The 21,992-nt window shown below is 41.1% G+C and overlaps 1 protein-coding gene across 2 annotated transcripts in view; it reads left to right on the top strand.

The window, feature by feature from the left end:
• Nucleotides 1-21,992, top strand: part of P4HA1 (prolyl 4-hydroxylase subunit alpha 1) — a 103,062-nt gene that overhangs the window by 30,565 nt on the left and 50,505 nt on the right. For both annotated transcript variants that reach the window (XM_002718425.6, XM_002718426.6), the window contains exons 5-7: nucleotides 2,574-2,711; nucleotides 15,571-15,810; nucleotides 17,569-17,765. In XM_002718425.6, coding sequence (XP_002718471.1) covers nucleotides 2,574-2,711; nucleotides 15,571-15,810; nucleotides 17,569-17,765 — 575 coding nt within the window. The remainder of the gene's footprint in view (nucleotides 1-2,573; nucleotides 2,712-15,570; nucleotides 15,811-17,568; nucleotides 17,766-21,992) is intronic.

Raw genomic sequence — 21,992 nt, 5'->3', positions numbered from 1 at the left:
GGAGAATACTTAAGTATTTGTACATACATCTTTGCTAATGAAAGAGATGTTTGTTATGCTTCTCTATGAAACATGCTGAAAACATTTTTAAGGAGATATATAAATATATATGTGTGTGTATTTGTGTTTAATCTCAAGCAATGACTTGGAATAATTCTTTTATAATGTAGATCTTGAGACGGATATTTTAATCTGTGGCAGTCATCCCATAATGTGTATATGTATTTATTTTTCCTGTATTAAGATTTAAGCTACCTCCTGGATTTTGTTTTGGGGTCTAAGAAACACTATAGTCTGTAAAAACTTGCTTGTAAAATTCCATGTAGAGTCTGTGACTCAAGAGTTGGTTTTAAAAGTGAAAAATATGCTTGATGTGAACTTCTACCCTCTTCAGCTAGTTGCTCATTTGTACATTTCCATTTCCATAAAAATGCCTGTCTTTGATGGTTGACTATAAATTCACAATTTTTATTTGCAAATTATAATACTTGTATTAAAATTTTAAACTACTTTTGGATTTTTAGAAATTTGTTTCTTAAGGGATATTTAGCACCCATTCATTGTAGGAGTTACATAGTAATCAGTAATTGGTGCATTTGATTTTTTCTGTATTTAAATAGATTTTCTTTAAGATTAGTTTTTAAAAATCTTATTTATTGGCTGGTGCCGCGGCTCAATAGGCTAATCCTCCACCTTGCGGCGCCGGCATACTGGGTTCTAGTCCCGGTCGGGGCACCGGATTCTGTCCCGGTTGCTCCTCTTCCAGGCCAGCTCTCTGCTGTGGCCAGGGGGTGCAGTGGAGGATGGCCCAAGTGCTTGGGCCCTGCACCCCATGGGAGACCAGGAGAAGCACCTGGCTCCTGCCTTCGGATCAGCGCGGTGTGCTGGCTGCGGCAGCCATTGGAGGGTGAACCAACGGCAAAAGGAAGACCTTTCTCTCTCTCTCTCTCACTGTCCACTCTGCCTGTCAAAAAAATAATAAAATAAAAAAATAAAAAAGTCTTATTTATTCATTTATTTATTTGAAAAGGAAGAGTGACAGGGAGAGACAGTTCTTCCATCCACTGGTTCACTCTCCAAATGGCTATAAAGCCTAGGGCTGGGTATAGCCAGGAGCCTGGAACTCTCTCTGGGTTCTCTACAGTGGTGACAGGACCCAGGTAGTTGGGCCATCATCCGATGTTTTTCCTGATAACTTAGCAGGGAGAAGGATTGGAAGTAGAGCAGCTCTGATGGGTGTGGCTGGTGACACAAATGGCAACTTAACCCACGGTGCTACAACACTGGCCCCAAGATTTTTTTTTTTTTAAAGATTTATTTATTTATTTGGAAGGCATAATTACAGAGAGGTAGAGGCAGAGAGAGAGAGAGAGAGAGAGGTGTCTTCCATCCGCTGGTTCACTCCCCAGATGGCCGCAATGCCCGAAGCTGTGCCTATCCAAAGCCAGGTGCCAGGAGCTTCTTCCAGGTCTCCCACATGGGTGCAGGGGCACAAACACTAGGGCCATTTTCTATTGCTTTCCTAGGCTGTAGCAGAGAGCTGGATCGGAAGTGGACCAGCCGAGACTTGACCGGCACTCATGTAGCAGGCCACAGCATAACCTGCTAAGCCACAGTACCTGCCTCAAGATTGTTTTTTTGTTTTGTTTTGTTTTGTTTTTGACAGGCAGAGTTAGAGAGAGACACAGAGAGAATTATAGACAGTGAGAGAGAGACAGAGAAAAAAGTCTTCCTTCCGTTGGTTCACTCCCCTAAAGGCCGCTACGGCCAGCGCTGCATCGTTCTGAAGCCAGGAGCCGGGTGCTTCCTCCCAGTCTCCCATGCGGGTACAGGGACCCAAGTACTTAGGCCATCCTCCGCTGCCCTCCCATGACACAGCAGAGAGCCAGACTGGAAGAGGAGCAACCGGGACTATAACCCAGGGTGCCAGCGCTGCAGGTGGAGGATTAGCCAAGTGAGCCATGGTGCTGGCCCATGATTGGGTTTTATCTATAGCAAATCTGGACTGGTGAGCATTACATTTGATGTTTAGATCTAAATTTTTAATTAGTTATTTATCTGGAATATATAGTTAATATCTCTTACTTCCTCTCAAGAATTCTACCAAACTTTAAATATGCACATATTCATATAATATGTGCTATTGAGACAAAGAGAACAGAATCTTAATAGCATAGATTGTACTTACCATCTGTTATCTGAAAGTGTAATTTGTTGCCAGTGAATGTCATCTTCAAATCCATAAATCTGTTCATTCCTCCAGCCTGGAAGAGACACTTTTGTTTTCTTGTTATATATATGTAACTGAAAACTCAATAGGCTAGCTGAACTTTACTTAATATGACAGATTTGATTTATATAATGAGATCAGATTACTTAAGCAATATTAGAAAGAATTTGGGGAGATTTAAAAGTTAAGAGTGTATCATTTAATTTTTTTTCTTATTGATTATATGTGGAACTTTATATGGTGGAAAATGATAGTAAAATGGATTTTTTAGAATCCTTACAAAGACTGTGTTTTGGAAATCTTAGTGATTCTACAGTTTTTTTCCCCCTCTTTCTGTTTGAAGGGTTTATTTCCAACCTAACCATTCAGAGGCAGTACTTCCCAAATGATGAAGATCAGGTTGGGGCAGCCAAAGCTCTGTTGCGTCTCCAGGATACCTACAACTTGGATACGGATACCATATCGAAGGGTAATCTTCCAGGTAAGATAATTCTTCGAGTATAGAAAATACCTAACCCCGGCTGCTCTTTTCAGAGTTCAGTCCATTAGGACAATGTTAATGTAATTTGAGTACATGAACATTAATTTTTTTTTAAGATTTATTTATTTATTTGAAAGAGTTACACAGAGAGAGGAGAGGCAGCGAGAGGTCTTCTATCCACTGGTTTACTCCCCAGTTGGCCACAACGGCTGGAGCTGTGCTGATCTGAAGCCAGGAGCCAGAAACATTTTTTTGGGTCTCCCACGTGGGTGCAGGGACCCAAGCGCTCGGGCCATCTTTGACTGCTTTCCCAGGCCACAGCAGAGAGCTGGATCAGAAATGGAGCAGCCGGGACTCGAACCGGCACCCATATAGGATGCTGGCACTGCAGGCGGTGGCTTTTACTTGCTATGCCACAGTGCTGGCCCTAATGTTAATGTCAATGTATTTAAAGTTTTTAAAAGGAAGTAGGTATTTTTTTTTTTTTTGAAAGGCAGAGTTAAATAGAAGGAGAGACAGAGAGCTTCTATCTGCTGATTCACTCCCCAGATGGCTACAATGGCCAACGCTAGGTCAGGCTGGATGCAGGAGTCTGGAACTCCATCCATGTATCCCACATGTGTGGTATGGAGCTCGGTACTTGGGCTATCATCTGCTGCTTTCCCAGGTGCATTATCAGGGAGCTGGATTGGAAGTGGAGTAGCTAGGACTCGAACCAGCACTTCACCTATGGGATGCCAGCATTATAGGCAGTTGCTTAACCACTGCACCAAAATGCTAGATCCCATTTTAAGATATTAAATTACAGTTTGTTTCATAACCTTTGAAGGCCACAAACCCTCTTTTTCTCTAGGACTTAATAGTTGTGAATGTGCTTTGAACTTATTACTGTGAAAGCTTATAGAGACTAGCTTAAGTAATTTTAAGGTATAAGAAAATCATTTTTCTAGATGGTTTTCATCACAGCATTTAAAACTGCTTGAATGCCTTATATTTAAAGTTATAAAGTAATTGGTAATCAGAGTTTATTATTCAGTCAGTAAAATAAAAATGTATTGCTTGTGCACAGATGTTTGAAGTTTTCTGACCTGTTTTTATCAAGACTTTTTTTTTTTTTAAGTTACAGCTGATTTAATGACAATTTATACTGTTTCACTTTTTGGTGACTCTGTGGTTTACTACAATTAATATCTCCTGTCACTATCAGCTGTATAAATAATATGTTGTCTCTGTCTTCATACTAGAATTTATTTCCTCAGTAAGAAAAAATAGTGTGATGGGCTGTTTATCATGCTATTCCTCCCTTCTTTTTGGATGAGGGTATTCAGTGGTACAGTTAAACCTGGAATACTACTAAGTAAAGTTTCCATTAAGCTGTAATGTAATTCTGTTAATTTGGATTTCCAAAAATGTATAAATTTAAAAATTTTCCATTTCTACTAATACTGATTATACTACTTTTGATAAGATTATGACTTTTTTTTTTAAAGGCTTCTGGTTGGGACCAGTATGGCATCCCATGTGGGTGCCATTTAAGTCCTGGCTGCTCTACTACCAATCCTGTTTCCTGCTAATACACCTGAGAAAGCTGCGGAAGATGGCCCAAGTGCTTGGGCCCCTGAACTCAAGTGGGAGAGACTCGGATGAATCTCCTGGCTCCTGGCTTCAGACTGGCCCAGCTCTGGCCATTGTAGCCATTTGGAGAATGAATCAGCAGTTAGAAGATTGCTCTCTATTCCTCCTCCTCTCTCTGTAACTCTGCCTTTCAAATGAACAAAATAAATCTTTATTTAAAAAAATTTTTTTTTATTTTTTTGACAGGCAGAGTTAAACAGTGAGAGAGACAGAGAGAGACTTATAGACAGTGAGAGAAAGAGACAGAGAGAAAGGTCTTCCTTCTGTTGGTTCACCCCCACAAATGGCTGCTACGGCCGGCACATTGTGCCGATCTGAAGCCAAGAGCCAAGTGCTTCCTCCTGGTCTCCTATGCAGGTGCAGGGCCCAAGCACTTGGGCCATCCTCCACTGCCTTCCCGGACCACAGCAGAGAGCTGGACTGGAAGAGGAGCAACCAGGACAGAATCTGGCACCCCAATTGGGACTAGAACCCGGGGTGCCAGCACCGCAGGTGGAAGATTAGCCTAGTGAGCCATGGCGCCGGCCTCAAAATAAATCTTTAAAAAATATATATAAAAGGCTTCTGGTTTAAAATACTACGTTTGGTAGATATTAACTATTTAACATTGCCATCTATTATATATGTTAGGTACTTTTTAAATTTTTATTTATTTTAAGATTTATTTATTTATTTGAAAGTCAGAGTTACACAGAGAGAGGAGAGGCAGAGGCAGAAAGAGAGAGAGAGAGAGGGAGGTCTTCCATCCACTGGTTCACTCCCCAGTTGGCCGCAATGGCCAGAGCTGCGCCGATCCGAAGCCAGGAGCCAAGAGCTGCTTCTGGGTCTCCCACGTGGGTGTAGGGGCCCAAGGCCTTGGGCCATCTTCTACTGCTTTGCCAGGCCATAGCAGAGAGCTGGATCGGAAGTGAAGCAGTCGGGTCTCGGGATGCCAGTGCTTCAGGGCAGGGTGTTAACCTGCTGCGCCACAGCGCCAGCCCCCGGTACATTTTTTTAAAAATAAACTTCAGTTCCATTTTCTTTTTTATTTTATTTGAAAGGTAGAATTACAGAGAGAAAAGGAGAGAAAGAGAGATACATTTTCCATCTGCTGGTTCACTCCCCAAATGGCTGCATTGGCCAAGAGCCCACCGCTGCTTCTGGGTCTCCCACACAGGTGCAGGGACTGCAGCACTTGGACCATCCTCTGCTGCTTTCCCAGGCACATTAACAGGGAGATGAATTGGAACTGGAATAGCTGGATCTTGAACCGGTACCCATATGGGATGCTGCTACGGCAGGTGGAGGCTTAACCTGCCATGCCACAATGCCATCCTCAGTACTTACATTCTTAATGATACAGTACGATGAATGCCAGGATGGGGGAAATGCAGGATACTGTGGGAGTACATAGGAGGAAACCTCTTTCTCGATAAGTATAGGAGGAAGACTCCCTAGAAGACATGACATTAACAAAGTTGATATCTAATGGACAAAGAACTTAACTAGGAAAATGAGAATGGGCCTTGGGGAAGTGTTCTTGGGTGAAGGACCATGTATAAAGGCCAGAGAGGAGAGGACATACCCATATTCAGATAACAAATAGCTTGTGAATCTTAATTTAGAGTTCAAAAGCTGAGTGTAAGAGGTGGAGATGGGGGTTTGGTTTATTGAGAATAGTGAGAGGTGAGGCTAGAGAGAAAAGGAGGAGGAGCATCTCTTGGAGGGCTTCATAGGTGTGAACTGTCCTGTGCACAGTATGGAAATATTGAAAAATTTTAAATATGGAAATTTATTATTTTCCTTTTAGGATATCATTCTGGCTACAAAATGGAGATTGAGTTTTGGGTTGGGGACAAAGAACAAGGGAAGAGGCTGTTATAAAAGTAAGAGATGTTAGTGGTAACTAATGGCTATGGTTATCAAGCTACTTAGGAGGAAGAATTTGATGATGGACTTGATTTCTGTCTTAAACAACTACATGAGTTCCAGAGGCTGTTCTAGGCTGAAGCCAGGAACTGGGGACTCAATCTTGGTCTCTCATGTGGGTGACTGGGACCCAACTACTTGAGCCTTCACCTTCTTCCTTCTCCCAGGTTGCACGTTAGCAAGACGCTTGAACTAGGAGCAGAGGCAGGACTGGAACTCAGGCACTATGATGTGGGATGTGGTCATCCTAACTGGAATCTTCTATACCATATGCCTATCTAGCAAATCCTAGACAACATTTCATTTTATTCATAAATAATTCAGTATGTATATCTAATTGATAGGTCTTTTAAAATTTAAGAAACTTATTCTGCCTGACAGAATTGACAGTGTTTCCTTGATATAGTTTAATACTCAGTCAATATCCAGATTTTCTCTAGTGGTTTCAGAAATGTCATTTTACAGTTGGATTTTTTGGTTATGTCTTAAATTTCTTTCATTGTCCTGTCTCTACCCTTTACCCCCCATAACATTGAGAAAATCTGGTCATATATTGTATGGGAATTCTACATTCTGGAGTTGACTAATTTTTTTTTTTTTTTAAGTATTTGCTTTGTTCTGTTTATTTATTTATTTGAAAGGCAGAGTTACAGAGAGCCAGAGGCAGAGGCAGAGGCAAAGAGAGGTCTTCCATCTGCTGGTTCACTCCCCATATGGGCGCCACCTGTAGTGCTGGCTTTACCAACTAAGCCACAGCGCTGGCCCCTTTGTTCTTCTAACTCCTGTGTTTACTGCAAGCTGGTTACTGGTTGAGGCTTGATTTGATTGATTATTTGTTTATTTAATTTATTTATTTGAAAGAATTTTGCAGAGAGAAAGAGGTCTTCCATCTGCTGGTTCACTCCTCAAATGGCTGCAATGGCCTGAGCTGCGCCTATCCAAAGCCAGAAGTCAGGAGCTTCTTCCAGGTCTCTTATGTGGGTGCAGTGGCCCAAGGACCTGGGCCATCCTCCACTGCCATTTATCAGTTTTCAGAGTAATGAAGTTTTGCCCTTGACTTCTAATAGCAGTCAGTGATTTTTATCCAGTGTTGTGGCACAGTGTGTTAACCCTCTGTCTGCAACACTGGCATTCCATATGAGGGCATATTTGAGTCCCTGCTACCCCACTTCTGATCCAGGTTCCTGCTAATGTACTAGGGAAAGCAATGGAAGATGGCCTGAATGCTTGGGTCTCACATGAGACCCAGATGGAGTTCTAGGCTCCTGGCTTCTGGTTGGCTGAGCCTTGGCAGTTGTGAACATTTAGGGAGTGAGCCAGCAGATGTGAGCTTGCCCATTCTCTTTCATTCTTTATATCTGCCTTTCAAATGAATAAGTAAATCTTTTTTTTTTTTAAGATTTAATTATTTTATTTGAAAGAGTTACACAGAGGAGAGGCAGAGAGAGATCTTCCATCCGATGGTTCACTCCCCCAGTTGGCTGCAATGGCTGGAGCTGTGCTGATCTGAAGCCAGGAGCCAGGAGCTTCTTCCGGGTCTCCCACATGGGTGCAGGGGCCCAAGGACTTGGGCCATCTTCTACTGCTTTGCCAGGCCATAGCAGAGAGCTGGATTGGAAGTGAAGCAGCTGGGTCTTGAACCAACGCCCATATGGGATGCCGGCACTTCTGGCCAGGGCGTTAATGAATGTGTAGATTTTTATGTATTTTTACGTTTAAATCTATTGATTATTTCTTTGACACTCAGGTTATCCCATTTTAGGCCAGTAGGAGCTTCTTCAGATTGGTTCATTTCCCTTTTTGAAATGTTCCTATTATTTTTTTTAAAATTTATTTGAAAGGCAGAGTGACAGAGAGGGAGAGACAGAGAGAGAGAGAGGTGTTCCATCTGTTGGTTCACTCCCCAAATGCCCACAACAGCCAGGACTGGGCCAGGCTGAAGCTAGGTGGTCCAGAACTCCATCCAGGTCTCTCCTGTGGGTAACAGGGGCCGAAGTACTTGGGCCATCTTATGCTTTCTTGGATACAATAGCAGAGAGCTATATCGGAAGTGGAGCAGCTGTGACTAACTCTAAGGTGGGATGCAGTGTCATATCTGGCAGCCTAACCCTCTGCCAAACACTTGACCTGATCTCGTTATTCATCGATGATAATGATATTTTTCTGCTTTCTGACATTTTTTTCCAGTCTTAACTTTAAAGTTTCCACTCCAGAACAGAAAGGCATTTATCTAATGAGCCTTGATTCCTTTTAACAGGAAATGATGTTTAAGGAGCAGAGTCTAGGTGGGTTCTGCATATTTATTGCTGTTGAGTTTGTCATTTATTCCAGATTTTTTTTTTGAAGATTGATTTATTTATTGGAGAGGCAGAGTTAGAGAGGTCTCTGATCTGAAGCCAGAGCTTCTTCCTGGTCTCCCACTTGAATGTAGGGGCCCAAGCACTTGGGCCATCTTCCACTGTTTTCCCAGGCCATTAGTAGGGAGTTGGATCAGAAGTGGAGCAGCTGGGACTCAAACCAGTGCCCATATGGGATGCCAGCACCACAAGCGGAGGTTTAACGTACTACACCACAGCGCTGGCTCCTAGGTCTTTTCAACGAACAGAAATAAGGGAAATATATGAGTTCATATTGTTATTTCTAATTCAAATTGTGTTGGAAATGTTAGTTCCTAATGAGATTCACATAATTACTTCTTTGTCTTATGTATGGTATGCCTAAAATAATTTCAAAATAACAGCACTTAAACTATTAATAACATTTTTTAAAAAGATTTAAACTTTGAAAACTTTGAAAGTCAAAGTTACACAGAGAGAAAAGGCAGAGAGAGAGAGGTCTTCCATCTGATGGTTCACTCCCCAATTGACCGTAACAGCCAGACCTGTGCTGATCCGAAGCCAGGAGCCAGGAACTTCCTCTGGGTCTCCCAGGCAGGTACAGGGGCCCAAGGACTTGTGCCATCTTCTACTGCTTTCCCAGGACATAGCAGAGAGCTGGATCAGAAGTGGAGCAGCCAGGTCTGAAACTGGTGCCCATATGGGATGCTGGCACTTCAGGCCAGGTGTTAACCTGCTGCACCACAGCACCAGTCCCAAACTATTAATAACATTAAGATTACTGAATACAGTATTTTTATTTATTTTATTTTTTTTGACAGGCAGAGTGGACAGTGAGAGAGAGAAAGGTCTTCCTTTTTGCCATTGGCTCACCCCCCAATGGCCGCTGCGGCCGGTGCTTCTCCTGGTCTCCCATGGGGTGCAGGGCCCAAGTACTTGGGCCATCCTCCACTGCACTCCCTGGCCACAGCAGAGAGCTGGCCTGGAAGAGGAGCAACCGGGACAGAATCTGGAGCCCCGACCGGGACTAGAACCCGGTGTGCCAGCGCCGCTAGGTGGAGGATTAGCCTATTGAGCCGCGGCGCCGGCTTGAATACAGTATTTTTTTAAAAAAGACTTATTCATTTATCTGAAAGGCAGAGTTACAGAGAGAGATCTTCCATCTGCTGGTTCACTCCCCAAATGGCTGCAGTAGTGGGGCTGTGCCGTGCTGAAGCCAGGAGCCCAGAGTTTTCAGTGTTATTGAATTTAGTTATGATTTCTGGAAGGTCTACTTTTTTCCTACTCAGATATGCTTGATCTTTTTTTAGTATCTTAAAAAATTTATATTTTCTACTTTATTCCTTGAAACATTACAGTGGAGGCTAGTGTGGTGGTGCAGTGGGTTAAATCCTCGTCTCCAGTGCCAGCATCTGTGAGCAAATATGAGCTGCAACAGAAGATGGCCCAACTTCTTGGTTCCCTATCACCCATGTGGGAGATCTGGCTGGAATTCTAAGTTCCTGGCTTCTGCCTGGTCTAGCCCCAGTGTTGTGGCCAGTTGGAGAGTGAACCAGTGGCTAGCAAGAGCTTTCTTTCTGTGTGTTTCTGTAATTCTGCTCTTTAAAAAACATCTGAGTCATGGTTCTTGTGTATTCTTAACCTGATAACTAATAACTAAGTCTGGAAAACTTGGGGGTTGTCTTATTTTCTGCTGATTTTGCTCATAGTGGCTTATTTCATCACCTGCTTTGTAATTTTGAATTGTGTGTGCTTTTTCAACTGGTGTCATTTGTGAGAATATTGCAGAGCCTGGATCAGGGGCATGTTTTCCAGAGTGTAAATATTGTTTCTGCTGGATGATCTATGATGTTACCAGCCAGTACCACTTTAAATTAGTTTCTTGGCTTTAGTTTTCCAGACTTTGGGGATAATGTAAATTTGAAATGAAAACTTCAATGAGGATAAACATGTGGAAAATGTAGGGGATTTTTTTTTTTTTTGCCCATTCCTTATATTGTAGACTGAGAAAAATAAAATCTTCCATTGTTTCTTTGCCAGCTGTTTTCTTACTTCTTTTTTTCATGCTGGTATAATTCTTCAAGGATTTGCTTTTTATGGGATTCTTGAGACCAACTTGACACTTTGAATGGGCTGGAGGCTTCATCATCTTGTTTGCTGTTGGGTGGCCAAAAGTCATACCTGATTCTGATTCTAATGGCTCCTCCTGAGGTAGATACAGCTTCAAAATTTCATCCTTAGCTTTCTTCTCTGGGCTTCAAGTTTTTTTTTTTATTTTAGAAAACTTTCTTAATTTTTATGAACATGGATATAGTGTATATGGATAATTGTTACATTTTATCCAGCATTTCTTTTCTTTTTTCTTTTTTTTTAAAGATTTATTTTAGAGGGAGGTAGAGAGGGAGAAGGAGAGAGAGGGAGGAATCTTCTGTTTGCTGGTTCTCACACCAAGTGGCCATGGCTGGAGCTGGGCTGATCCGAAGCCAGGGGCTTCTTCTGGGTCTCCTATGTTGGGGAGGGTCCCAAGCACTTGGACCATCTTCCACTGCTTTCCCAGGCACATTAGCAGGGAGGTGGATCAGAAGTGGAACAGCCAGGATTCGAACTGGCTCCCACATGGGATCCTGGCACTGCAAGTAGAGGCTTAACCTGCTATACTGCAGTGCTGGGTCCTATCCAGCATTTCTAAGTTTTCAGATCAGAAACTTCCACCCCTCTTCCATTCTCCTCCAATAATATCTGGTCCAGAAATAATTCTGTTACTGACTTAATGTGGTATAAATTGAAAATGATATAGGGGCTGGTGCTGTGGCGTAGTAAGTTAAGCCTTTGTCTGTGGCTCTGGTATCCCGTATGGGCCAGTTAGAGTCCTGACTGCTCTACTTTTTTTTTTTTTTTTTAATATTTATTTATTTACTTGAGAGGCAGAGTAGAGACATGGAAGGAGAGACAGGTCTTCCATCCATTGGTTCACTCCCCAAATGGCCACAGTGGCTGGAGCTGGGCTGATCTGAAGCCAGGAGCCAGGAACTTCTTACAGGTCTTCAACGTGTGTGCAGAGGCCCAAGCACTTGGGCCATCTTCTATTGCTTTCCCAGGCCATCAGCAGGGAACTGGATTGGAAGTGGAGCAGCCAGGACTTGAACTGGCACCCATATGGGATGCCAGTGCTGCAGGTGGGTGCTTAACCTATTCACCACAGTGCCAGCCCCATGGCTACTCCACTTCTGATTTACCTCCCTGCTAATGTGCCTGGGAAAGCAGCAGAGGATGGCCCACAAGTACTTGGGCCTCTATACCCACATGGGTGACCTGGAATAAGTTCATGGCTTCTAGCTTTGGACCAGCTCAGCCCTGGCTGTTGCTGGGAGTGAACCAGCAGGTAGAAGATCTCTGTCTGCATGTCTCTTCCTCTCTGTGACTCTGCCTTTCAAATGAATAAATCTTAAAAAAAAAAAAAAATCTCCAAATAACTCATCTGATTGCTTACAAAGATGAAATGTTATATGGTTGTTATCATTCTTTGTATAACATTTAGAGATAAGGTTTTTTTATGTTTATTTCTGTAGTCCTTTCCTATTTTTTCTTTGTTTTTATGAAAGTAATAATGATAATGGTACAACATTTTAAGTGGTGAAATGGAATAAAGATTTAATAAATATTTTGACATATTTGTCCACAGTTTTCTGGCTTTTTTGGGTGGCATTTGAAATTGTCTTATTGAAAAATATTCTGTGAAGTTCACAAATCTGTATATTCTCTCTTTTTTTTTATTTCTTTTGACAGAGTGGACAGAGAGACAGAGAGAAAGGTCTTCCTTTGCCGTTGGTTCACCCTCCAATGGCCGCCGCGGCCGGCGCGCTGAGGCCAGCGCACCGCGCTGATCAAAGGCAGGAGCCAGGTATTTCTCCTGGGCTCCCATGGGGTGCAGGGCCCAAGCACTTGGGCCATCCTCCACTGCACTCCCTGGCCACAGCAGAGAGCTGGCCTGGAAGAGAGGCAACCGGGACAGAATCCGGCGCCCCGACTGGGACTAGAACCCCGTGTGCCGGTGCCGCAAGGCGGAGGATTAGCCTAGTGAGCCGCGGCACCGGCCACTTTTAGTTTTAATATTCAGTTCAGCTATAGAAATCTTTTATACAAGGTGTTTTCTGAAGCCTAGTACTCTAAAGGAAATAATTAAAATACAGTAGTATCAAGTCACAGAGTGTAAAGTTACTATTTCTATCATATATTACTGAACTTCTTAAAAAGCAAAGTTAACAGTTTACTGTTTTGTCCATTCTCACTATTAAGTTTTGTGATTTAATGGTATAATATCAGGAGCACAAAATTCTGGAGTCATATTGAACAGTTTCCATTTCTGACTTTTTAATGTGTGACCTCAGATACATTTTAATCTCTCTCAATATAGATTTTTAAATCTATAGTAGGATTGCTTTGAGAATTAAGTAAGTGACAGATAGCTGGCACCTGGCAAGACCTCATTATTTGAGAATATTTTTCTTCATGGTTGTTTTAATGTTATACTTCTTTTTTGATTAATGAAGCTAGATATTTTCCTAAGTGTTTTGGTTTTCTATTTATATTTGTTTCATGAGAACTGTCAAATATTTCCTTTTCTTAAAGTAGAAGTTTCACTTCAGAAACCATTTGACATACTAATAGCAAAAGTGTAACAAGTAAAAGATTAATAAGTTTGACTATCATAATTAAAATGTTATGCTTCAGAGTACACCATCAAGGAAGTGAAAAGGCAGCTCACTGAATGAGAAAAAGTATTTTTAAATGATATAACCAATGAAGGGCTTGTACCCAGAAAATGTAAGAAACTCTTAAAAAGTTAATAAAAAATAAAATGTTTTAAATTGGCAAAAGATTTGGATTTTTTTGAAAGATGATATACAAATGGAAAATATGAGAAAATGCTCAGCTTCTTTAGACATTAGGGAAATTCAAATCAAAGGCACAATGAAATATCATTTCACACCCACAAAATGGCCATAATAAAAAAGGGCAGGGGTGAGTGGTGGGTGCATGGCCCAGCGAGTGAGACACTGACTGGTTAGGATACTAACATTGCATATTGGAGTGCCTGGGTTCAAATCCTGGCTCTGCTCCAGATTCTGTTTTCTTATTAATGCACAGCATGGGAGGAAGCAGGTAATGGTTCAGGTATTTGGGTTTCTGCCACACACGTGGGATACCTGGATTGTGTTCCCAGCTCCTGGTTTTGGCCTAGCATTTGGGAATATATCAGCAGATGAGAGTGAATGCTGTCTTACAAATTAATTATTTTAAAAGTCACTTTTTAAAAAAGGGACAGTAACAAGTGCTGGCAAGATTGTGTAGAAATTGGAATTTCATACATTGCTGATAGGAATGTAAAATGGAATGGCCACTTTGGAAGGTAATTTGTTAGTTCCTTACAGTGTTGAGCATAAAGTTATCAGGGGACCCAGGAGTTCCATGCTACATAAGTACTCAAAACATATGTCTGCTCAAAAACTTGTATACAAATGTTTATAGTAGCGTTATAACTTAAAAATAAAGGAAACAACCTAAATTCCATCAGCTGATAAAGTGTGTCCTGTCCATACACTGGAAAAATATCTGGCAGTTAAAAAGATGGAGTTATATGGATGATCCTTGAAAACATGCAGAATAAAAATGTCACAGAAGACCATATATTGTATGATTCCACCTACATTAAATATTCAGAATAGGCAAATCTATAGAGACAGGAAGTAAATTAGTGGTTGTCTACAGCTGGTTTGGGGTGGAGGACTCACGGGGTAGTGATTGCTAAAGCCTTCAGGGTTTCTTTTTGGGATGATGAAAATGTAAAATTAGATTATGGTGTTAGCTGCACAACTTTATAAATATGAGAGCGCTTTCAATGGAAAATTCACAGTATCTTTTAATCCATTTTCCTTGAAGTTTCACAACTTACTTATTTTTTATTTGAAAGGCAGAAAGAGATCTCCCATCCACTGGTTTAATCCCCAAATGCCTGTAATAGCTGAGGCAGGACCAGGCCAAAGAGAGGAGCCAGACTCTTATTCCAGGTCTCCTATGTGGGTGGCAGGGACCTAACCATTTGAACCACCACTGCTACTTCCCAGGGTGCTCGTTAGCAGGAATCTGAAATTGAGAATAGAGCAGATTCTGGATTTGAACCCAGGTACCCTGAGGTGGGATGCTGGCATCACTGCGATGCTAAATGCCTACCCCTTTGAAGCCTTCTAATATACTGAGAACTATTGTGATCTTTAAATGGGTGAACTTTATGGTATTCAAATTATGTATCATAAAAGCCATTTAAAGATAGAAGGAGGGGAAAGAAGGGATTAAGAAAGACACTGACTGGGGCTGGTGCTGTGGCATAGCAGGTAAATGGCCCAAGTCCTTGGGCCTGTGTACCCACGTGGGAGACCTGGAAGAAGCTCTTGGCTCCTGGCTTTGGCTTGGCCCAGCCCTGGCCAGTGACTATTTGGGGAGTGACCCAGCAGATGGAAGATCTCTCTTCCCTTTCTCCCTCTCTCCCTCTCTCCCCACCCCCTGTCTCCCTTCCTCTTAGAAAGAAAGAGAGAAAGAAAAAGACAGTGGTTGACAAGTTTTTCTGTTGTCCAAGTTGTTGGTTAGGAGTAAGATCGATAGATCTTATATGGTAATTCCTGATGTGGTAGAAAATAGCTTTTTTCTACTTCATTGATGTTTCCTTTTGGTATAATGGCTGATAATGTAAGTCTTGGGTCTCCAGGTTCCTGTCCTGTATTTCCAGCTATGAGTTTCTTGTCAAGCTGCATTACTTTGTAAATTGTGTCTTTGTTTATAAAGTTAGGATGGTTTTTGCTTTTTCTTCCACAGAGGATTGTTGTGAAGGTCAGATGAAAGTGAGATAGTAATATGAAAGCTGAATAAATAAATATAGAGTACTTGTAAGATTTCTAACGGTTCTCTGTATTTTCTTTTGATAGGTGTAAAACACAAATCTTTCCTAACAGCTGAGGACTGTTTTGAGTTGGGCAAAGTGGCATATACAGAAGCAGATTATTACCACACAGAACTGTGGATGGAACAAGCACTAAGGCAGCTGGAAGAAGGCGAGATTTCTACCATAGATAAAGTTTCTGTTCTAGATTATTTGAGCTATGCAGTGTACCAGCAAGGAGATCTGGATAAGGCACTTTTGCTCACAAAGAAGCTCCTCGAACTAGGTATGTTGTCTGGGCTGAATTTAAGGTTATACTTATATTGGGAGGGATATATATTATCTGTCTAGCTTCTCCATCTATCCATCCATCCATCCATCTTTGGTACTTTCTATGAGCATTACCGTCAGACATGCTTTATCTTGTTGATTATTATTAAAAGTAAATGGTAACTGAGTTTCTCACTATAATAGTGGCTGCGTTTCTCCATTCCATGTTCTCCAGGAATTTCAAAATTAGATCTAATCCAGCTTATTAAGTAAAAAAAGTTTACTTACCATATTACCATAGTAAATGTTAAGAAGTTTCCTTTGAAGAATTTTTTTGGTTTATTACATTTAATATTAAAAAATAAGTGATCTGAAACAAATGGAATGAAAATATATTTCATTGCTGTATTTAAATGCCAGAAAAATGTGATATGTAATGAGAATTTTGCCATTAGTACTTTAAATGGAGATAGAGTGTTTAAGTATGGTGTAGGGACCACAGGCATCAGAATTACATAGGTTGTTACAAGTGGAAATTCCTGATCTCTGCCTAAGATCTACTAAACTGTAAACTCTGGATATGGAGTCCAGAATTTATACAATAATAAATTCAGGCTATATGAATATGTATATGGTGAAACTTTTTTTTAAAAAGTAATTATTTTTACATATAGGAAAATACATGTATGTTAGATGAGTCAAACAGCTCAAAAGATTACTCATCTGCAGGTAAACTTTTGATATTTGGGTTATTGCTTGGGTGAATTAATGAATAGAAATATTAGTTCAATAACTTTCTTTTGTTTTCTGGTCATCTTTCTTTCTGATTAAAAAGTGTAGCTTTCATTCTTTGTAAAAAATTGAGACAGAAAGAAATGTCAGAGTCATCCATAAGCTAGTCACCCCAAGCTACCCACAAATTTTTGTTTATTTTATAGTATATGCTCCCTCCCTACAACACACATTTCCCTTTCTTTTTAAAGTTAGGCTTATATTGTATATCATAACATATGTTGTTAGTAGTTTCTGAAGAACAACAAAAATTTTACCATCTAGGAATAGATTTCCTAAACATTCCAGTTATTCTCACAGGTGATGTCTCTATGTATGTTCGGCCTTGTGTGTGTGTGTGTGGTGGTGGTGTGGTGGTGGTGATTTGTGGCATTGTTATCTTTCCCCCTACTAAAAGGTAGGTGACTAGTAATCCTGAGGCAATTATGGATTCTGGCTTATGTCTTAGTTTCTCTTTTCCTTATTTAGAAATGTGGGACTGAATCCACTTAGCCTTCAGAATTCTGTAGTCTCTGTTCTGCATTGATAGTGTATCTGTGATAAAGGTTGCTTTTGCAATATGTATGTCCTGTCTTCTCTATGGTGATTACTTCTAAGTCTCCAAAAATCTTTTCCATTGCTTAAAATAAGTAGGATGAGTAAGATTTTAAAATTCATTTGACATCAGATTGAGTATAATTCCCTTGGCTGATTAGTAAGTTCTCCAAATAGAAGCAGTAATTGCTACTTTGAAATAAATAGCTGTTTTTGTCTCCCAAACTGTTTTTATAAAGAGTGACTATATGTCCTGATTTACTTGCGACAACACTAGTTTACACCTATTGCTCTGATATAATAGTTTTTGTTAGTGACCCATTTCATTCTCAGAAGCATCCTGGTTTAGAAGATAAATTATGTGGTTTCCTATTTTTATATTACTGTATTCTGATTCTTGAACAACTGTAAACTTACCCATGGACATGCTTTCTTTCTCTGCAAATAGATCCTGAACATCAGAGAGCTAATGGTAACTTAAAATATTTTGAGTATATAATGGCTAAAGAAAAAGATGCCAACAAGTCTGCTTCAGATGGCCAATCTGATAAGAAAACCACACCGAGGAGAAAAGGGGTTGCTGTGGATTACCTACCAGAGAGACAGAAGTACGAAATGCTGTGCCGTGGGGAGGGTATCAAAATGGTAAAGTGGAAAAGCCAATTGTGTGTGTATGAATATGTGTGTATTTGTTTATATATAGTTCGAGAGAGAACAAGAATTGTTTATATTTAAGACTTGTTGATAAAAATCAGACTGACTACATAAAATATTAAGGTATGCCCTCATTTCTATCTTAAGTAGAAATAATATACTGTTGTAACTCATGTGATGTAATGGATTAGTCTGTATTATTATCATTTTTGTGGTTTTGTTCCTAGTCGATCTTTGTTCCTAGTCAATCTTAAAAGATTAGTTATTGAACTGTTTTAGTCTATTTAAGAAATACTCAGCATGCAGAAAGACTTTCAACAGATTTTTTTTTTTTTTTTTTTTTTTTTTTTGACAGGCAGAGTGGACAGTGAGAGAGAGAGACAGAGAGAGAAAGGTCTTCCTTTGCCGCTGGTTCACCCTCCAATGGCCGCCGCTGCAGCCGGCGCACCGCGCTGATCCTGGCAGGAGCCAGGAGCCAGGTGCTTTTCCTGGTCTCCCATGGGGTGCAGGGCCCAAGCACCTGGGCCATCCTCCACTGCACTCCCTGGCCATAGCAGAGAGCTGGCCTGGAAGAGGGGCAACCGGGACAGAATCCGGCGCCCCAACCGGGACTAGAACCCGGTGTGCTGGCGCCGCAAGGTGGAGGATTAGCCTATTGAGCCACGGCGCCGGCGACTTTCAACAGATTTTGACATTCATATTTATTCTTTTTTTTTTTTTTTTTTTTTTTTTTGACAGGCAGAGTGGACAGTGAGAGAGAGAGACAGAGAGAAAGGTCTTCCTTTGCCGTTGGTTCACCCTCCAATGGCCGCCGCGGCCGGCGCGCTGCGGCCGGCGCACCGCGCTGATCCGATGGCAGGAGCCAGGAGCCAGGTGCTTATCCTGGTCTCCCATGGGGTGCAGGGCCCAAGCACCTGGGCCATCCTCCACTGCACTCCCTGGCCACAGCAGAGGGCTGGCCTGGAAGAGGGGCAACCGGGACAGAATCCGGCGCCCCGACCGGGACTAGAACCCGGTGTGCTGGCGCCGCTAGGCGGAGGATTAGCCTAGTGAGCCGCGGCGCCGGCCCATATTTATTCTTTAAAAGACAAATATATCCATATAAATATTTATTAAAGATTTATACTTACATTTATAACTCAGCATGCCAGTTCTTCAGGATCTTAATAAATGATAGGCCAAAATCAAAAAGTTTCACATCTGAGTAACATTTGATTGACACAGTTGTCTGTAGGTTCTTGTTTAACCCCAGGGCTTCTCAAAGCCTTTTTATGATAATGATATGATGTGCATTGTTTCCCAGTATTACTTTATCATGGAACTTGTTTTTCAAGGAATATCATATGGTATTAGTATTTATTTGAATGTGGTTGAAAAAAAAAAAAGAATGTGCATGTACATAAAAGGAGTTAGTGGATTTTTGGAGTTAAATACTTTAAATTGTGTTAACATTTGAAAAAATTGTTTACATTTTTCTCTAGTAACCAACTCAAGGTAATCTACATTTCGATGTTGATGACTATTTTTTTAAGGTGATATAAATACAATTCATTTTTATCTTAACTTAAAGTCAATTTGTCAAGGATGTATCTAATTTAAAATAGTTTGCATACCATTCCCAAATGCATTTATTTTCAGTTTCCTTCTTATTTTTTTTTAACTTTTATTTAATGAATATAAATTTCCAAAGTACAGCTTACAGATTACAATGGCTTCCCCCACATATCGTCCCTCCCACCCACAACCCTCCCCTTTCTTGTTGCTTCTCCCCTTCCATTCACATCAAGATTCATTTTCGATTCTCTTTATATTCAGAAGATCAGTTTAGCATATATTAAGTAAAGATTTCAACAGTTTGCACCCACATAGAAACACAAAAAAAATACTGTTTGAGTACTAGTTATAGCATTAAATCACAATGTACGGCACATTTAGGACCGAGATCCTACGTGAGGAGTAAGTGCACAGTGACTCCTGTGGTTTTGGTTTTGGTTTTTGTTTTTGTTTTTGACAAGCAGAGTGGACAGTGAGAGAGAGAGAGAGAGAGAAAGGTCTTCCTTTTGCTGTTGGTTCACGCTCCAATGGCCGCTGTGGCTGGCCCGCTGCGGCCGGCGCACCTCGCTGATCCAATGGCAGGAGCCAGGTACTTCTCCTGGTCTCCCATGGGGTGCAGGGCCCAAGTACTTGGGCCATCCTCCACTGCACTCCCTGGGCACAGCAGAGAGCTGGCCTGGAAGAGGGGCAACCGGGACAGAATCCAGTGCCCCAACCGGGACTAGAACCTGGTGTGCCGGCGCCGCAAGGCGGAGGATTAGCCTAGTGAGCCACGGCACCGGCCAACTCCTGTTGTTGACTTAACAAATTGACACTCTTATTTATGGCATCAGTAATCTCCCTAGGCTCTAGTCATGAGTTGCCAAGGCTATGGAAGCCTTTTGAGTTCACCAACTCTTATCACGTTTAGACAAGGTCATAGTCAAAGTGGAAGTTCTCTCCTCCCTTCAGAGAAAGGTACCTCCTTCTTTGATGGCCCCGTTCTTTCCACTGGGATTTCACTCGAAGAGATCTTTCATTTAGGTTTTTTTTTTTTTTTTTTTTGCCAGAGTGTCTTGGTTTTCCATGCCTAAAATACTCTCATGGGCTCTAGAGCCAGATCCACATGCCTTCAGGGCTGATTCTGAGGCCAGAGTGCTGTTCAGGACATCTGCCATTCTATGAGTCTGCTGTGTATCCCGCTTCCCATGTTGGATCATTCTCTCCCTTTTTTGTTCTGTCAGTTAGTATTAGCAGACACTGATGTTGATGACTATTGACAGCCTCACTATTAAAAGCAAGTCTATCATATCTATGTTGAATGGTTTTGTGAAGATGTATTCATTTATTTGAAAGCTTAGTAACAGGGAAAGAAAGAGATTTTTATGTACTGTTTTACTCCCCAGAAGCCCACAACAGCCATGGCTTGGCCAGGACAAAGCCAGGATCTCAGAACTCATTCTGGGTCTCCCGTGTGAATGGTGGGGACCAAGTGCTTGGTCCGTGACCCACTGTCTTCTCAGGTACATTATTAGCAGGAAGCTGGATTGGAAGTAGAGTAGCTGGGCTTCCAGCCAGCATTCTGATATATGGTATATGGGCATTCCAAGTGGTGTCTTAACCTTCTGCACCACAGTGCCTGCCCCTGGGTTGAACTTCCATTAGCTAGTTCTATAGAGTCCTATGAGGATGTGCTTGATTTTACTTTGGGAGCTAATAAGTAAATACCAGATAGGAATACTTCATTAGACTACTTAATATTTTTTATCCTTTCGTTTCTAAATGTTTTAATCTGTATCTTTTTTAGACTTATTTTTTAGTTATTTGAAAGGCAGAGTTATAGATAGGGAGAGACAGAGATCTTTCATCTTGGTTCACTCCCCACATGGCTGCAATAGCCAGGCTGTGTTAGGCAGAAATGGGGAAGCCTGAAGCCTGACCTTCTTCTGGATTTTTCACGTGGGTTTAGAGGCCCAACCAACCACTTGGGCCATCTTTCACTGCTTTCGCAGACACATTAGCAGGGAGCTGGATTGTAAGTGGAGCAGCCACTGCTTGAATAGGTTCCCAAATTGCGGTGCTGGCATTGCAGGCAGTGCTGTGTCACAGTGCTGGCCCTAGTCTGTATATTTTAAAGATAAAGTCTTGAAGTAATCATAGTACCATTGTCACACCTAAAAAAATTCCTGATAGTTCCATAATACCATCAAATACCTATTTAGTGTTTAAATTTCCAATAATGAATATTTTTACTACCCTTGGTAGCTCGTCGAATAAAACTGTAGGTACAAAACAGGAGTCAGTTTACAGATACATATGTCAATGCTGCACATGGTTGAAGGACCATCCTTTTTTCAGGATAATTAAATTTATCTCATCGTTATATAAAAGTCTCATTAAGGCCTTGAATTTGACTCTAGGTAAATAAAGGGCATTGAGAATAAACTTAAATCATTATTTGTCTTAGTATATTATTTAATAATTAAAACAAAATAATTGTACTCCTGATTCATATGACATAATTATTTGAGAAGGCTCAGTAGTGAAATAACATGTTTTATTGATTCAGTTCCTAGATGATTAAAGGCAGCATTCATTTCTTTTATTATACCCCCAAGAAAAGCACATGATTTCTTTGATAATTCTTCAAAGTTGTTTATTCTTTTGCTTTTAAAAATTGCCCCC

The sequence above is a fragment of the Oryctolagus cuniculus genome, chromosome 15 (genome assembly GCF_051225735.1).
Source record: "Oryctolagus cuniculus isolate XC-2025 breed Fujian yellow rabbit chromosome 15, ASM5122573v1, whole genome shotgun sequence".
Classification (NCBI taxonomy): domain Eukaryota; kingdom Metazoa; phylum Chordata; class Mammalia; order Lagomorpha; family Leporidae; genus Oryctolagus; species Oryctolagus cuniculus.
Note: the sequence above shows the minus strand (reverse complement) of the source record. Positions and strands in the feature narration are given on the sequence as shown.